Below are 13,526 nucleotides of genomic sequence, written 5' to 3'. Positions count from 1 at the left end.
GTGTATTTTATTGTATTTTATATATATATTATTAACCTATTATGTATATTATATAATATTATATTAACCTACTTTATATATATATATGTAAATAAAACCTCTAATATTATATACGGCATTATATTATATTACATATAATATTATATAAATGTTTGCCCCCTTGGATGCAGGCAGCGCTCTGCGCGTGCGCAGTGTCAGGGCTGCAGCGGGTGTTCACGTAGCTGGAAGCGTCTCAACCAGCGCAGCCATCCTGGCTTCAACAACCTGGGGGCGGCCATCTTGACAGGCATCTCAGTGGGCGCCGCCATCTTTGAGCCGTACAGGTGGAGGCCGCCATCTTGCCTGTACTACAGTGGCTGCTGCCTTCCATCTTGGAAACGGGAAAGCGCCCCTTCCGGGGCTTCAGCACCATGGCGGCGTCGCATGCGCTGAGAGGGAGGGCGCTGGGATTGGCGGAGGCGGTGCCGCGGCCGGAGGGGGCGTGTCTAGCGCCGTCATGGCGGAGCCCGAGAAGTTCTGTTATGTTTACAGCTGCGACCTGGACATCAACGTGCAGCTCAAGATGTGAGTGGGGGCGGGGTGGGGGTTGCTAGGCAGCGCCCCCCACCTTGCCCCACCCCGCGTGTGCCTGTGGGGAGGGGCTGGGATGGATTGGGGTGACGTGAACTGGGGTGAACTGGAGTGGATTGAGCTGGGCTGTGGTGGGCTGAGCTGGGCCGGGCTGGGCTGGCACCCCCCTGCTGGGCATCTCCTTCCCTGCCGCTCCAGCGCCCACTCTCAGGGCAGGTCCCTCACTCCATCGCTTGCCTCGACCAGGCCCCCTCCCCCTCCCGCACCTTTGGGGGGGCTCACCTGTGCCCCCGAATCAGCAGCTGCCCAGCGCATGGTCTCGTCCCTGCGCCTCGGAGAGGATGGAGGAGAAAGGCAACGGGGCGGATGAGCAGCCTGGAGAGGCTCGCCCGCAAGGAGAGACCCAAGAGCTCGTTTCTGTTAGAAAACAGATGCCCGAAGAGTGGCATAAAGCAATGGCTGGGACAGGAGCGAGGGTCAGCGGTTGATTACGAATGCTTCAAGAAGAGACCCTGAGAAGAGCGCGTCAGCGTAGGAGCCCGTGGACACTGCACTGTGAAACTGCCCAGAGATGTGACCGCACAAGGGACAGGAAAGTGGCCCTGCAGCCACTGGGGTCCTCCTGGCCAGAGTTAGCATGGCTGCCTCTGTGGCTCAGACGACAGGGAGAGATGGTCTGCCCCAGTAAATGGCAGTTTTTTTGTTCGTCTGCTGAAAGCAGAGCTATGCCCACACATTTACGTGTTTGCCGGGTCTGTCCTCCTGGTCTTTCTGAATAACAGCAATTGCAGGGTGTGTTTGGGCCTTTCTGAATAACAGGATCCAGTGATTTTTCTCTCTCTCTTTCTGTTTCCAGTAAAAATATAACTGTGAAATTACCAAAATGACCAGGGGCCCCCTTGGGCCCATGTGGTCTGCAGACCCTTGAGGCGAGGCTTTCTTTGGGTGATCTCCTTTATTGTACTAACTGCATAGTTGGGATAGAGTTAGACAAGCTTTTGAATGCGAGACATTCTCCGTCAGGTGTGAGGAGTAAAAGGCAGTGCAGCACGGTAACAACAGTTGGAAAAGGGTGGAGAGAAACTTTCTCTGGAATTTTTTTCAGCTATGCAGTTGGTCTAATAAAACTTATCACCCCAAGAGATTCTTGTCTCAAGGTTAGAGTGATGTAGTCATGATGGGAATTATGTGAGCAGCAAATGGGGATCTTTGAACGATCCCTTAAGGGGATCCTTTACTGAACCAGTTATATGCCGTTGGTCCAATAAAAGATATCATCCTAAGAAATCCTTGCTTCTCACGCAATTCCTGGACCATTACATCTACAAATATCACTCTATCCCTGTAGTTTTGGGACATTAATTAGCCTTCAGGTTGATTTGAAAAGTTTCTGCAAGCAATGACAGGTCAGTTGTGTCCTGAGTATTATCTGGACCTAGACTGACAAGAGGATTCAAGGTGAGAATAGGGAGTGTGTATCCTCCTCTGAACTAAGTCCCACTGTTGAGAGAGAGAGTATAAAGTATTGCTTTTCCTTACTGGGCAACAGATGTGCTGCTAGGTTTTGCTAGACATCTTGATTTTGTTTTTATTTTTTGGAAAGACTGTTTTAAGCACCTCTCATTTGTAGTGCAAATTGTGTTGAAAATGATAGCAGATTGTAGACCTAGCCATACTCTGACACTTGTTTAGTAGCCATGGTTGTAGATTTATAAACACTCCTGAAAAATGGAATGGCATTGTAAGTGTGGTTATCAAACTGGTGTTGTAACTTAATATGATATATTTTATTAACCTAAAAACTGAGTAACTGAATTCTGTTTTTATTACTTTTTTTCTAGAGGAAGTCTGGAAGGGAAAAGAGAACAGAAGAGTTACAAAGCTCTTTTGGAAGATCCGATGCTGAAGTTCTCAGGATTATACCAGGAGACCTGCTCAGACTTGTATGTAACTTGCCAAGTTTTTGCAGAAGGGAAACCCCTTGCTCTTCCAGTTAGGACTTCCTACAAAGCTTTCAGCACTAGATGGAAGTAAGTAGCTGCATTGTATTTATTTTACTTCTCAAGAATTAGGACATAACTTTATATATGTTTTTTTCACCCAAATTCCAGTGTATTTCAGTAATATGCATACGAGAGAAGTGCACAATATGCTTAATAGCATAATGGGATCTGGTCTGGCTAGGTTTGTACTAACTGTAGTTCTCTGCTTTGTAAATGACTATTCTCCTTTTTGCAATGAAACAATGAAGGGGTAGACCGATATCAAAGGGTTGCTCTTGGAACCCTTGAAAATGACAAGAACGAGTTAGTTTCAAATTAGTACCCCAGAAATTGGCAGTGCGGTCTACTCAGTGAGCACTGTTTACGTGGCGATTGGATGAATTCATGGCCTTTTTCAGTGTGGGGGCTATGTACTTAAAGGGAGTGTGCTTTGTTCCTTTTACAAATTAGAGAAGGGGGACTTTAACCTCCTATTTTGGAGTATTTGCTTCAGGTTTCTGATTATACTTTTAATATCATTATGTGCTAGTGACTAAGAGTCCCAGGTAGGGCTCCATCCTAATAAGTACTGAGAGAGTCATTGCTTCAGCGAGATTATAGACTGTGTGTGTGAAGTTACATGTTACACATAGACTATGCTAAATCTGTGGAATATTAAGTGGTGATAAAGTGAGGATGTGCTCCGAGAAGTTGTATGTGAACAGTTAATGCCATTTCATTATTCTTGCACAGCAATGAGATGCCACTAGAGGGCTGGTGAGCGGGGGTGTGACTAGGAATCAGGACACCTGGGCTCTATCCCTGCTTGGGGGTGGGTGGGGGTGGTGGTGGGGGGTAGGCAGTGGTAAATGCTAGGATGCTGGAGGACTGCAAATTGCTTATTTCATCTCTTTGGAGCAGACCTGAAGTTGCCTTAACACAAGCTAGGTAGCATGGTCCAGAGTTAACCCTTGCTTAAAGTGGCATAATTTTGAGACAGAGGGAACTTAGCATGAATTTAACATGCAGATGCTTGTGTTTTAAGTGTCTTTAGTATCGTCTAAGAGTAACATGGAACTTTATGCCTTCACAACAGGTAGGGAGGTGTAAAGAGAGAACAGGAAAACAGTTAAAAAATCAAGGAACAGAAAATGTGAGAGAGCTTGGCTAAATTGTATGAGATTGGTCCCATATGGTCTTAAAATCCTTAAGAGGGGAAGGTGGACAGTGATATTAGTGTTTTGGTTTAGTAAGTAGTACGTGTGTCTGACTTGCCATGAAGTCTAAGCCACTGTAGTACAAAGAGTGTCATAAATATATCATTTGCAAATCATATGTGTGTAGTGAAAACTCCTCCATGGCAAGCAGTTGGCACTGTATAAGAAAAAGGCAAAACCCCTCACTTGCATTTCTACTTCAAATTTATTCTTAAGAGAGAGGCTTTGAGCAGTGTACAACTCTGTATTGTAAGTATTGGGGAGGGGGTGTTTTTAAAGATATTGGATTATTTTAAACATTTTCATTGTAGTAGTAGTGACCTTCATGTAATTGCACTGTTATATTTTTTCCTGCCTGAGTATAACCTGTTTTCTACCTAAGTCTGGCCAGAAACATGCTCACTGAGTGCCCCTTTTTGGAGGGTGGAAGAATTGGCCTAACACATTTACATGGCAGTTTTGCAAAGGTGTCTGAATTCTGAGAATCAGTTGCAAAGTTAGTTTGCACTCACTTATGCTCTGGTCTTGCCAGTGCTGATGCTTGCATTTAAATTCACTTGTAACTAAACTGGTATAAGTGTTCATGCCGTTAGGATCCAAGTGAGCTTATTCAGTTATTCCATTAATCTTCAAGGGAAAGAACATAGCTGGCATACAAAACAGAGCAACTTTAAATCATTAAGCTTGCAACTCTTATTGTGTGTTTTCTCTCCTTAGCTGGAACGAATGGCTGAAATTGCCAGTGAAGTATCCTGACTTGCCCCGCAATGCACAAGTAGCTCTGACCATCTGGGATGTGTATGGGCCTGGTAAAGCAGTTCCTGTAGGAGGAACAACAGTCTCTCTCTTTGGAAAATATGGGTATATTTTTCTTCCTTGCACGATACATGTTTAAACCAGCATGTGCTCAACTTCTGGCTCTGTGGGCCAGATGAGTGGTATAGAACCAGTCTGTGGATCATATCAGGCCTGTGAGCCTGGCACCTCTCTTTCCCATGTGCGAGGATTGGGTGCCTGAAGCCCGGCACTGCCTCCTCCTGCCCTCTGTGCACTGGGATTGGGTCCCAGGACCCTCGTGCTGCCCCTGCCACCACCTGGCCCTGCATGCTGGGCTTGGGCACCCCATCCACTGAGCAGAGCCTGGAGCTCCCCACGGGTCTGGAAATTGGCAGCAGGGGAACAGTGCCACTGCTCCCCCATTGCCCAAATGTCTGGACCCATGGAGAGCCCTGTGGGCCAGATGACACGGTGCTATGGGCTTGGTTCAGTACCCATGTAGTAGGGGGTTTTGCAGTGGTTGTAAATGACTGCAAAACTCACCAGCATTCAGATGCTGTAACAGAAGCAAGTAGAGCTTGCACAGGTGTGATTTCTCCTGTCTACAACAAAACAGCTCATCTGTACTTGGTATTTGCAGTAATCTACTGCTAGGATGCACAGGTCCTCTGTGAAGGCATACTTCTTACTTTTTGAAAGTCTGAAACCTTAATAGGGCAGGTGCAGGGGCCATTTTGCTCATAAATGCCAGTATTTGACTCGGTAGGGTTATATCTGCACTGCACTGCAGTAGGAACTTGTTCTTTTTCTTACAGCGGCAGCTATTGTTGGTTACTGACAGCTTCCATATTTTCAATTTACTGATATGACCCTGCATCTTTCCTGCAGTATGTTTCGTCAAGGAATGCATGATCTGAAGGTCTGGCCCAATGTAGAAGCTGATGGCTCAGAGCCTACCAAAACTCCTGGCAGAACCAGCAGCACAGTCTCTGAAGATCAGATGAGCCGACTGGCTAAGGTAACGGGAGTGCTGCAGTTAGGTCTCAAAAGGTGCTTGCATTTTTAATATGCAAGCCCACTTTAATGACAGCACCTGAGTAATGTAGAAGACCTGCTTTGCGCACCAGTTTTTGATTTTGCAGTTGTTTTCCTTATAGTGGTAGGTATTTCAGAGCACTAAATTGGAGTGTCCCAGCCCATATGTTCACTGAATTGAGACTTTTTAAAAATTATGGTTAGCTACAAGGGATTTGTGACACAGTGCAGTGTGTCTCTTTAAATTACAGACTGAAGTATAAAAATGACTACTGTTCAGGATGATGTGGCCCAGATCCATTATAAGCAATGAGGGTAGCAACATGACCTGAAAGGGCTCGGCTGAGGCCTGAATGTTACTGCTGAGTTCCAGTAACAGCCATCTTAATGACTAACATCTTATTGAAGAACTCAAAGGTAGAGCTTTCTATAATATTCTTCAGTGATCATTTTCTAAAAAGTCAGGATTATCAAGCTTAGTCCTCTAATCAACGTCTGTTAGTTGTAGGATACTAATGAAGATGATTTTTTTTTAATGGAAATAACTTAGAAGAGACAAGAGCTACTAGTGTTTCTCCTTTGAAAACTTGATGATATTTTTGTTGTAATTGTGCAAATGCGAAGTTTTGTTACCAGAAGATAATAGAGGGAGGGAGGGAAAGCCTTTTTTAAATCCTAGTGCATTGCTTAGTCAAAGTCATACTCATTTAGCAGTTGAAACATCTGATCCAATAGACTCTTCGCACTAAGTTTAAGTCTCCTAGTTTTTCAAGGCAACCTTCCTTGTCTTTGTGCAAACCTAAGTGAACAGGGAGATAGGAAAATTCCACTACCATAAATATGTCCATTTCCTCATCTTGAGATTTATCATGGCAATAAACTAACTTTCATTTAAGCTCTGTATCTTTTATAAGGCTAGCTCACCTTGAGTTTCTAATAGAACTCATTATAATCTGCTCACTTATAACCAGTAGGATACTATAACCTGAGCAAGGCTGAATTTCAAGAGCACTAAGAGGGTACTTTGATTTGTATAAAGCCTGAGGTACAGATTAATGCCTATCTGTCAGGCATAGAAACAAAAACGATACAACTAATGCCTAAACTGATTATCTGAATATGAATTTTGTTAGAATACCATGTAACAGTGATGGTACTGAACAAGTTCCTCATCTGATTGTTCGGTTTTCCCTCCGTCACCAAGAGCTAAGGGTAACAAACAGTCTGTGACATTTAGAGTTAGCGCTGGAAGAAATGAAGTATGTGAGAGCTTAATTTTCTGATTGTATATGGTAAATTGCTTTCACATAGCAAAGGATCACTTACAGTGGTAGTGAATTCAGAAAACAAACTCAGGCATAAGTAATATTTTTTTGAACCTGATTTAGCACTTTATCCCCAGATCTGCTAATATAAGTCCATTTTCAAGCTTTGTGCCAATCATATCGCCCCACTTCCTGCTCCCCTTAGGGCAAGTCCCTAAGCCCTTGAGGCATATGGGTACTAAATGGAAACCACACACAAAGCAGTATTTATGTACTTAATGCAACGGATGTGTAATTTTAAAATGCATAAACAGTTTTTGGTGCAGAGATGGGGAGTCAAGTCTACATCCCTAGGGAAGTGCCCTAGCTGCTTGCCTGCATTCACATTAACATGTGCATCTTTTTGATGGCCCAGTGTGGCATTTAAAATGGAAATTTTTCAATAAAAGGGGTTGAGAGCCCGCCGAAAAATACCCTGTCACCTGATGCTAGAGAGAATTAAATCCTATTAAGCAAAGGAAAGAATTGAGTCAGTGGTTCTATACATGTGTGAGTATCCATTGACACATTGCATAGTAACAAGGTGGTATTATCCTAACCTCTGCTGCCTGGCTGTCATGTGAAAGAAAGCAATGACTGCACTGTTTCTGAAAGAAAGTGCTTAGGCACTTATGACAGTGAGTTCTGGGCTATGAATTCCTAGTGAACAGAGGTGCTTTTCAGTAGTTAAGGCACTTCAGTTCTGAAAGGAGAGACAGTTAATGCATGCCCCCATCCTCAGATTTTCCTGTTGGTTGGCTTATCTCTGCTCAGCATGGTTTTTGTGGATTGTATTTTGCCTAGCTTTCCCCATGAACTATATAAGGAGCCTAAGGGCCTAGCTCAGCGTGGCTTTTCCCATTAATTGAGCTTAGGCACTATTATGGCACCTAAGTCTTGCAGAACTAGGGCCTTATAACCAACTTATTTGGGGTCATTGGGTTATTTGGGTTATTCCTGCTCAATCTTCTACAGTGTATTAAGTTCATCGTCTTTTTTTTTGTGTACCTCCTAGTACTTAAAGATCTCATTTCATCCCCATTCTTTTCCCATTTTCCAGTCGCTATACTGTAGTCATGCAGTTTGTGTTTCTTTGTATGCAATCCAAGTTTCTAGTATTTGGTGTAGCTTTGTAACTTCAGTGGATGTGGTGACATTTTATTTTTCCACAAAGGAAGTTATTTATTTGAACTTCTGGATAATATGGCTTCCTTTCCTCTCTGTCTTCTATTTTTGTCTACCCGGGTTCAGGTTTGGCAGTTGTAGATGTGGATTGGCTGCATGCTCCTATATTGAGGCTCTTTAATTCACAGAGGGTACAGCTAGACCAGATGTTTACTGTGCAGTTGACTAATTAGCTGCAGAATAAACATCTCGGTGTCTACACATGTGCCTGTATTAGACTTGTATTGAAAATACAAGTACTGCCCTGCTGCAGAGTAAAAAAGTGCCGCAGCTGGAGCATGAGGGTGCTTCAGTGCAGGCACTGTCTGATGGTTAGCCCTGTGCTGAAGCACTCACATTCCCTAGCCATCCCCTCCAAAGCACTTGAGCCAAGGGGAGCAGCCCTTGGCTTGCAGTCTGACCCCCTGGGCCCCCTGTCAGCTGGGGCTGTTGCACCCCAGCTCAATGTGCTGCAGTCCTGGGCACATGTTCAAACAACAATACATTCTGGAGTTTATTGCTCTCGGGCGCAGATTCAAACATTAATTGCACCCGTAGATGCACCCAGAAGGTGCTCTGGATAAATTCACTAGAGTCCCATGATGGAGTTCCTCACTTACCTGAGGCTAAGGGAAATGGATTTATCTTTGATTTGGCATGCTTTATTTAGCAACTGCTTGAATTTAAGTACCATTGGAATTTTTTTATAACTTTCAATTGATGAGCAGTTATTGTTAATTTAGCCATTGATGAGCAGTTTTTGTTGTCATATATAAAAGTGAATTTGGATGTAGAAAAGAAAGTTTGATGGTGTTGGTTAAACACAGATGTTGTTTGGATGGGCTCTGTACCTCTTGAAGCTTTTGTTGTTGAATGACTTCTGGATTTTGCTTTCTGATTAAATACTGGATGGAGATGGATCAGATGGTGTCATGATGCTGAGTGATGTTTGACTGTACAGTCCAAAATGAAATCCTCCAAATGAATGAATAGCTTTAAAAGTATATGAAGTTTTAAGCAGATGTTTTCTGTTTGGAGGCAAGTCTTTTATTCCCTGATGATTTTCTGACCTTTTCCCATTGATTTGTGTAGAGAATTCAGTCATGCTTGGCATTAGTTTTGAATAATATCAAAACCCACATTGTGTTGCTGGGGTAAAAAAAAAAATGGTTTCCTACATAGCTTTCTCAAGTTGAGGGAACCATGGCACATGTTCCATTTAGCAGTGGAGTGCCACATTGCCGTGAGACCATGAAATGTTTAAAAGCAGTTTTAGAAACTGTCAGTAAGGCTGAAAGCTGTGAAGATGCAGCCCCTGGGGTTGTTGACAAAGTTAACTTCATTCCCTTTCCGAGTCATTTACATGCAGGGACTGGATCAGTCTAGTGCTCTCCAACGTTAATGACATCAGGATATTATAATTAAGTACTTTATCTTATGAGCAGTTGGTTAATTTATGGCTTTTAAATGAAGGCTGCACTGCTAATTTCTTAGTTGATTCCTCCACTTCACTTCTCCCTCCACACCCATCACCACTCCTACCAACTGAATAAAATTGCCTAGATCCTACCATTACCTTTTCCCTAATCACTTAAATGAAAATGTTCAGTTCTCCAGGGAAATGGTGATCTATCTTCATTTTTCACCTAGAGAGACTGTTTCTTATTTAGCAGTGCGTTCGTTCCCTTTTCCCCTTAGTTATTTTAAGCCCTTTATGTATTCCTGGAGAGACATGTCAGTTTTACAGGAACATATGACTGTAGACCTCCTGAATTGTGTACATCAGTAATTGCTGATGCATTGCTCCTCTTGCTTTTTAGAATCTGAGCAGATAAAAGAAAGAAACAATCTGCTTTTTAAAACGTAGACTTATGACTTCTGCTTTATCTTCTGGTTCAAAGGATAAAGAGAAATTAATATGCGACTATACCTTGCCAGGAGTTAAGTAAATACCATTGGGGTACACAGGCTTTCATGTACCTCTGTGGCATGAACACATGTCCAGTTTCTGCTGAAAATTTTAATATAACAGTTTCAAAATAGTAGAAATAAAATCTTTACCATAAAAGTCCATTCAAAGAACAGCTCTCGAAAGTTTTGAGTGCGTGGTGGGAAGGACACAGTTTAACATGGTCAAAATGATGGAGTAGCTGCTTTAATAATAATTTTGGAGGAGGAAAGAGAGCTATATATCTCTCAGTGGTCTCTGGGCATTGTCACGATACATGACATGACATGGCTTAGAAATGTCTTTGGGGGAAAACCTGCTGAGCTAGGAGTAGCACATTTGTAAATGCTAACAAAGGCTTAAGACTGGGAAGCTTTCACCCCTGGGAAGTAATGAAATCCAAACAAACCTAGTTTGGATCTTCAGAGGATAATGAACTGCGCTAAGACTGAAAGGGACTGTGCTACCCAATACAAAATAGGGAGATCCAGAGACAAAGTTGGTAGATACTGTTTGAGCTTATAGATCCTTTGTGCAAAGTGCAAAGACTAGTAGTTTTATTCTCTGGTCTTTTGCTTGCACATGCATGCAAGTGCCAAACCCTAGAAAGGGGCTCTGACCGCCCTCCATCCCCACACCTTCCTCTTGATATGCGTCTTCTCTGACCTCTCCCTGCCAGCTCTCCCTAGCAATAAGAGCTAGCAATAAGGGCCTGTGGCACCTTAGGGCTCCTTTAGACGTGCAGGGAGCCTACTCCAGTGTGCTGGAAATCCAGCGTGTTGAAGCAGATGCAATCGAGTCTGCTGGAGCACAGGAAGTGAGACTCCGGCAGCCTTCTGCATCATTTGTATCATTGTTTCTGCGCTGAAAAGATGGTGGTGGGGTGCTTTGAAATAAAACACGTTTGAGCATTAGTTCAAAATGCCCTGCCGCCATCTTTTTAGTGTGGAGATGCTGATACACATGACATAGGCACTTTTAATTAGTGCAGCTCACTAATTAAAGCGCCTGGCGCCATATCCCAGAGCACATGTCAAAATGCCCCTAGCGACTAGCTGGTTCAGAGAGGCATGAACTTTCATAGGCAACCATCTACTTTGGCAACTGTTACGAATGGGCTAGGAAAACTTAGAAACTACAGTTTACTGAGTTGGATAGTGTCATTGCAGCTTCTGAGAATTAACTTCAAAAGGTTGCTGACTGTGACTTATCAAATTCTTGTTACTCAGGTTAGGTTATATTGGGTCTAGAGTTTCAAAAGGATGTCAAGTAAATCAGCTGCCTTAAGCATATGAACTTGTATCCATTGTCAGGTTATGTTTCTAATATTCCCTTGGAAAAGGGTTCAGAATAGAGGGCATCAGAAGCCTGAGGCCACTTGCAATTTATGACTTTTTAAAAATGGCTGGTTCCTTGGAGGTCAAGCTATAAACAATGAAGATAAATAACATTGCAGTGTTTCCCCCCCCCGGATAGCTGCATGACAGGGTTTTCAATATAAGTTTGAATGCTTGGGAAGGCAAGGGGATGATGGCTAACTAGAGCTGCTAACTACAGGCAGAAATTATTCCAGCTTTCTTGTCATCGTTTCCATTGAACTTTAATTTTGAGCTGCAATATCTATACCGTTCAAGGCCTAGTTTCCTTAACAGCCCAAGAGGCTGAACTGTTCAGAGTATTTGTGGAATGGACACACATCAGGGCAGTGAATGCTCTACTTGTTTTCTTGAGTGATCTGACCTAGATTTGATTTTTGGATCTCTAGAGGTGAAGACTGCTTCAGAAACTAACTTCAGCCACAATTCATTCAAACTCATAACAGCAGTGCTTGTGCTTGTGCTATGTTAGTGGCTCTAGTTGAATACCCAGAGACCAGAAATCTCTCTCATATGGTAGGCAGAGAGAGCCCAGTACAGAGGCTAAATTTGAATTTCTAACGTTGGAGTTTAATGTACTGTTCTATGCTATCCACATGTATATTAGGTAGGAAGAGTGAAAAAATGCAAAAATATTGAACTCTTGGTTCAGAGATGATACCTTTTATTAGACCACCTGAGAAATTGCAAAAAACATTATCTTTTTCTGCAAGTTTGTGGGTTCACTCCCTTCATCAGGCTCAGGGAAACTTAAAGATGGTAAAAAGTTCCCATATGTTGGAATCCTGTTTGATCTGCACAACAAAAACAGCCCCACAAAGACACTCTCGTGGAACCAGACATCCCAGGAACAGCGAAAAAGGCACTGAAGGAAGAGACAGGCATTCAAACCTTTTGTTGGATTGAAGGGGCAGCTGATTATCATGTGACTAGATAGCAAGAGGCTCAGTTAAGTCTTTAAAACACAAGTATAAAAAGGTCATGTTTGCTGTAATGATGGCCAGTGTTTCTCTCACCAACAGGCGTTCTGTAGGAAATAAGGTAATTTTTTCGTCCACTGGTTGCAAATATACTTCTCTGTCAAGACCTGTAACTTTTATTCCTCCTGGTGACAAAGAAATGTGTGGTGCATGTTATGTTGAGGTCTCATTCCTGGGTGGCTAGGACAATCCTGGGCTGGTGATTTCAGATGCTATTAAAAACTTTTTTGGAACCCAGTAACTTCTAATGCTTTGTCTTATCTATTGTTTTTTTTAAAATCAACTCAAGGGGAGGCAACCTTGATCCAAGCTTTTACAAAAACTAAAGAGTAAAGTTTGGGATGAATGAATTGTGGTCAAAGCTTTAACAAAAAACCTGCCAAACCAAACATATTCCTGATTTTGAATTGTGATGTGACAGTGCACCCTTAGCTAAAATCCTGGGTATTATTTTATTGCAGGGGTGGCCAACTGGTGGCTTAAGAGCCACATATGGCTCCCAGGCAGTTTAGAAGCAGCTGCTAAACTGTGTTTGTTCATTTTCTGTTTTTGGCTTGTTTAGCAGCTAAAAAGGTTAGGAAGTTTGGCCAACTGTACTCTATTAGGTTACTTACTGGTGCCTGGGGCTGTCAAACTTCTAGCTTTGTCTTGAGGCTTGCTGTAGCAAGTATACTAAGTGAGATTTTTCCAGTCAACAGCTGAGCCCTTCTGAATGGTGTAGTCCTTTTGCTGAAGCAATGTTGTTGCGTATGTGTGATTTAAAAAAAAAAATGTTAATAATTATTTGAGGTCAAGGCTTCAAAAACTGATTCTTTCTATTATCAGGTATAATTCAGGAGAAGAGATCACGATAGGATCTCTTTGTTAGATTACAGACACCGTGATCACATATGATGATGGTGGATGTGAATTCACGCATACCATATTTTTATACCTCTCCAAGGATGTCCTCTCCCTGTTCCCCCACCACCCCAAAAAAAGAACCACCCAGTTAATCCCACCACCCTGAGATGTAGATTTGTCCAAGTAGATTTCACAAGCCTAAAACAGAAACATGAAATGAAACTTAGAATCATAGAAAATGGGGGTTGGAAGGGACCTCAGGAGGTCACATCTAGTCCAACCCCCTGCTCAAAGCAGGACCAGCCCCAACTACATCATCCCAGCCAAGGC

The 13,526-nt window shown here is 42.8% G+C and overlaps 1 protein-coding gene across 2 annotated transcripts in view; it reads left to right on the top strand.

The window, feature by feature from the left end:
- Positions 1 to 456: 456 nt before the first annotated feature.
- PIK3C3 (phosphatidylinositol 3-kinase catalytic subunit type 3) overlaps positions 457 to 13,526 on the top strand; it is a 132,863-nt gene continuing 119,793 nt past the window's right edge. Inside the window, exons 1-4 of one of the 2 annotated variants that reach the window (XM_019531826.1) lie at positions 457 to 564; positions 2,412 to 2,600; positions 4,487 to 4,630; positions 5,435 to 5,564. In XM_019531826.1, coding sequence (XP_019387371.1) covers positions 497 to 564; positions 2,412 to 2,600; positions 4,487 to 4,630; positions 5,435 to 5,564 — 531 coding nt within the window. In that variant the 5' untranslated portion in view covers positions 457 to 496. Of the gene's footprint in view, positions 565 to 1,113; positions 1,323 to 2,411; positions 2,601 to 4,486; positions 4,631 to 5,434; positions 5,565 to 13,526 lie in introns of those variants that run through there. The other variant, XM_019531827.1, reaches the window with a different exon arrangement.

This window comes from Crocodylus porosus, unplaced genomic scaffold (assembly GCF_001723895.1).
Source record: "Crocodylus porosus isolate Cpor-Errol unplaced genomic scaffold, CroPor_comp1, whole genome shotgun sequence".
Lineage (NCBI taxonomy): Eukaryota > Metazoa > Chordata > Crocodylia > Crocodylidae > Crocodylus > Crocodylus porosus.
The sequence above is the reverse complement of the archived record's forward strand: the minus strand, read 5'-3'. Positions and strand labels throughout refer to the sequence as shown.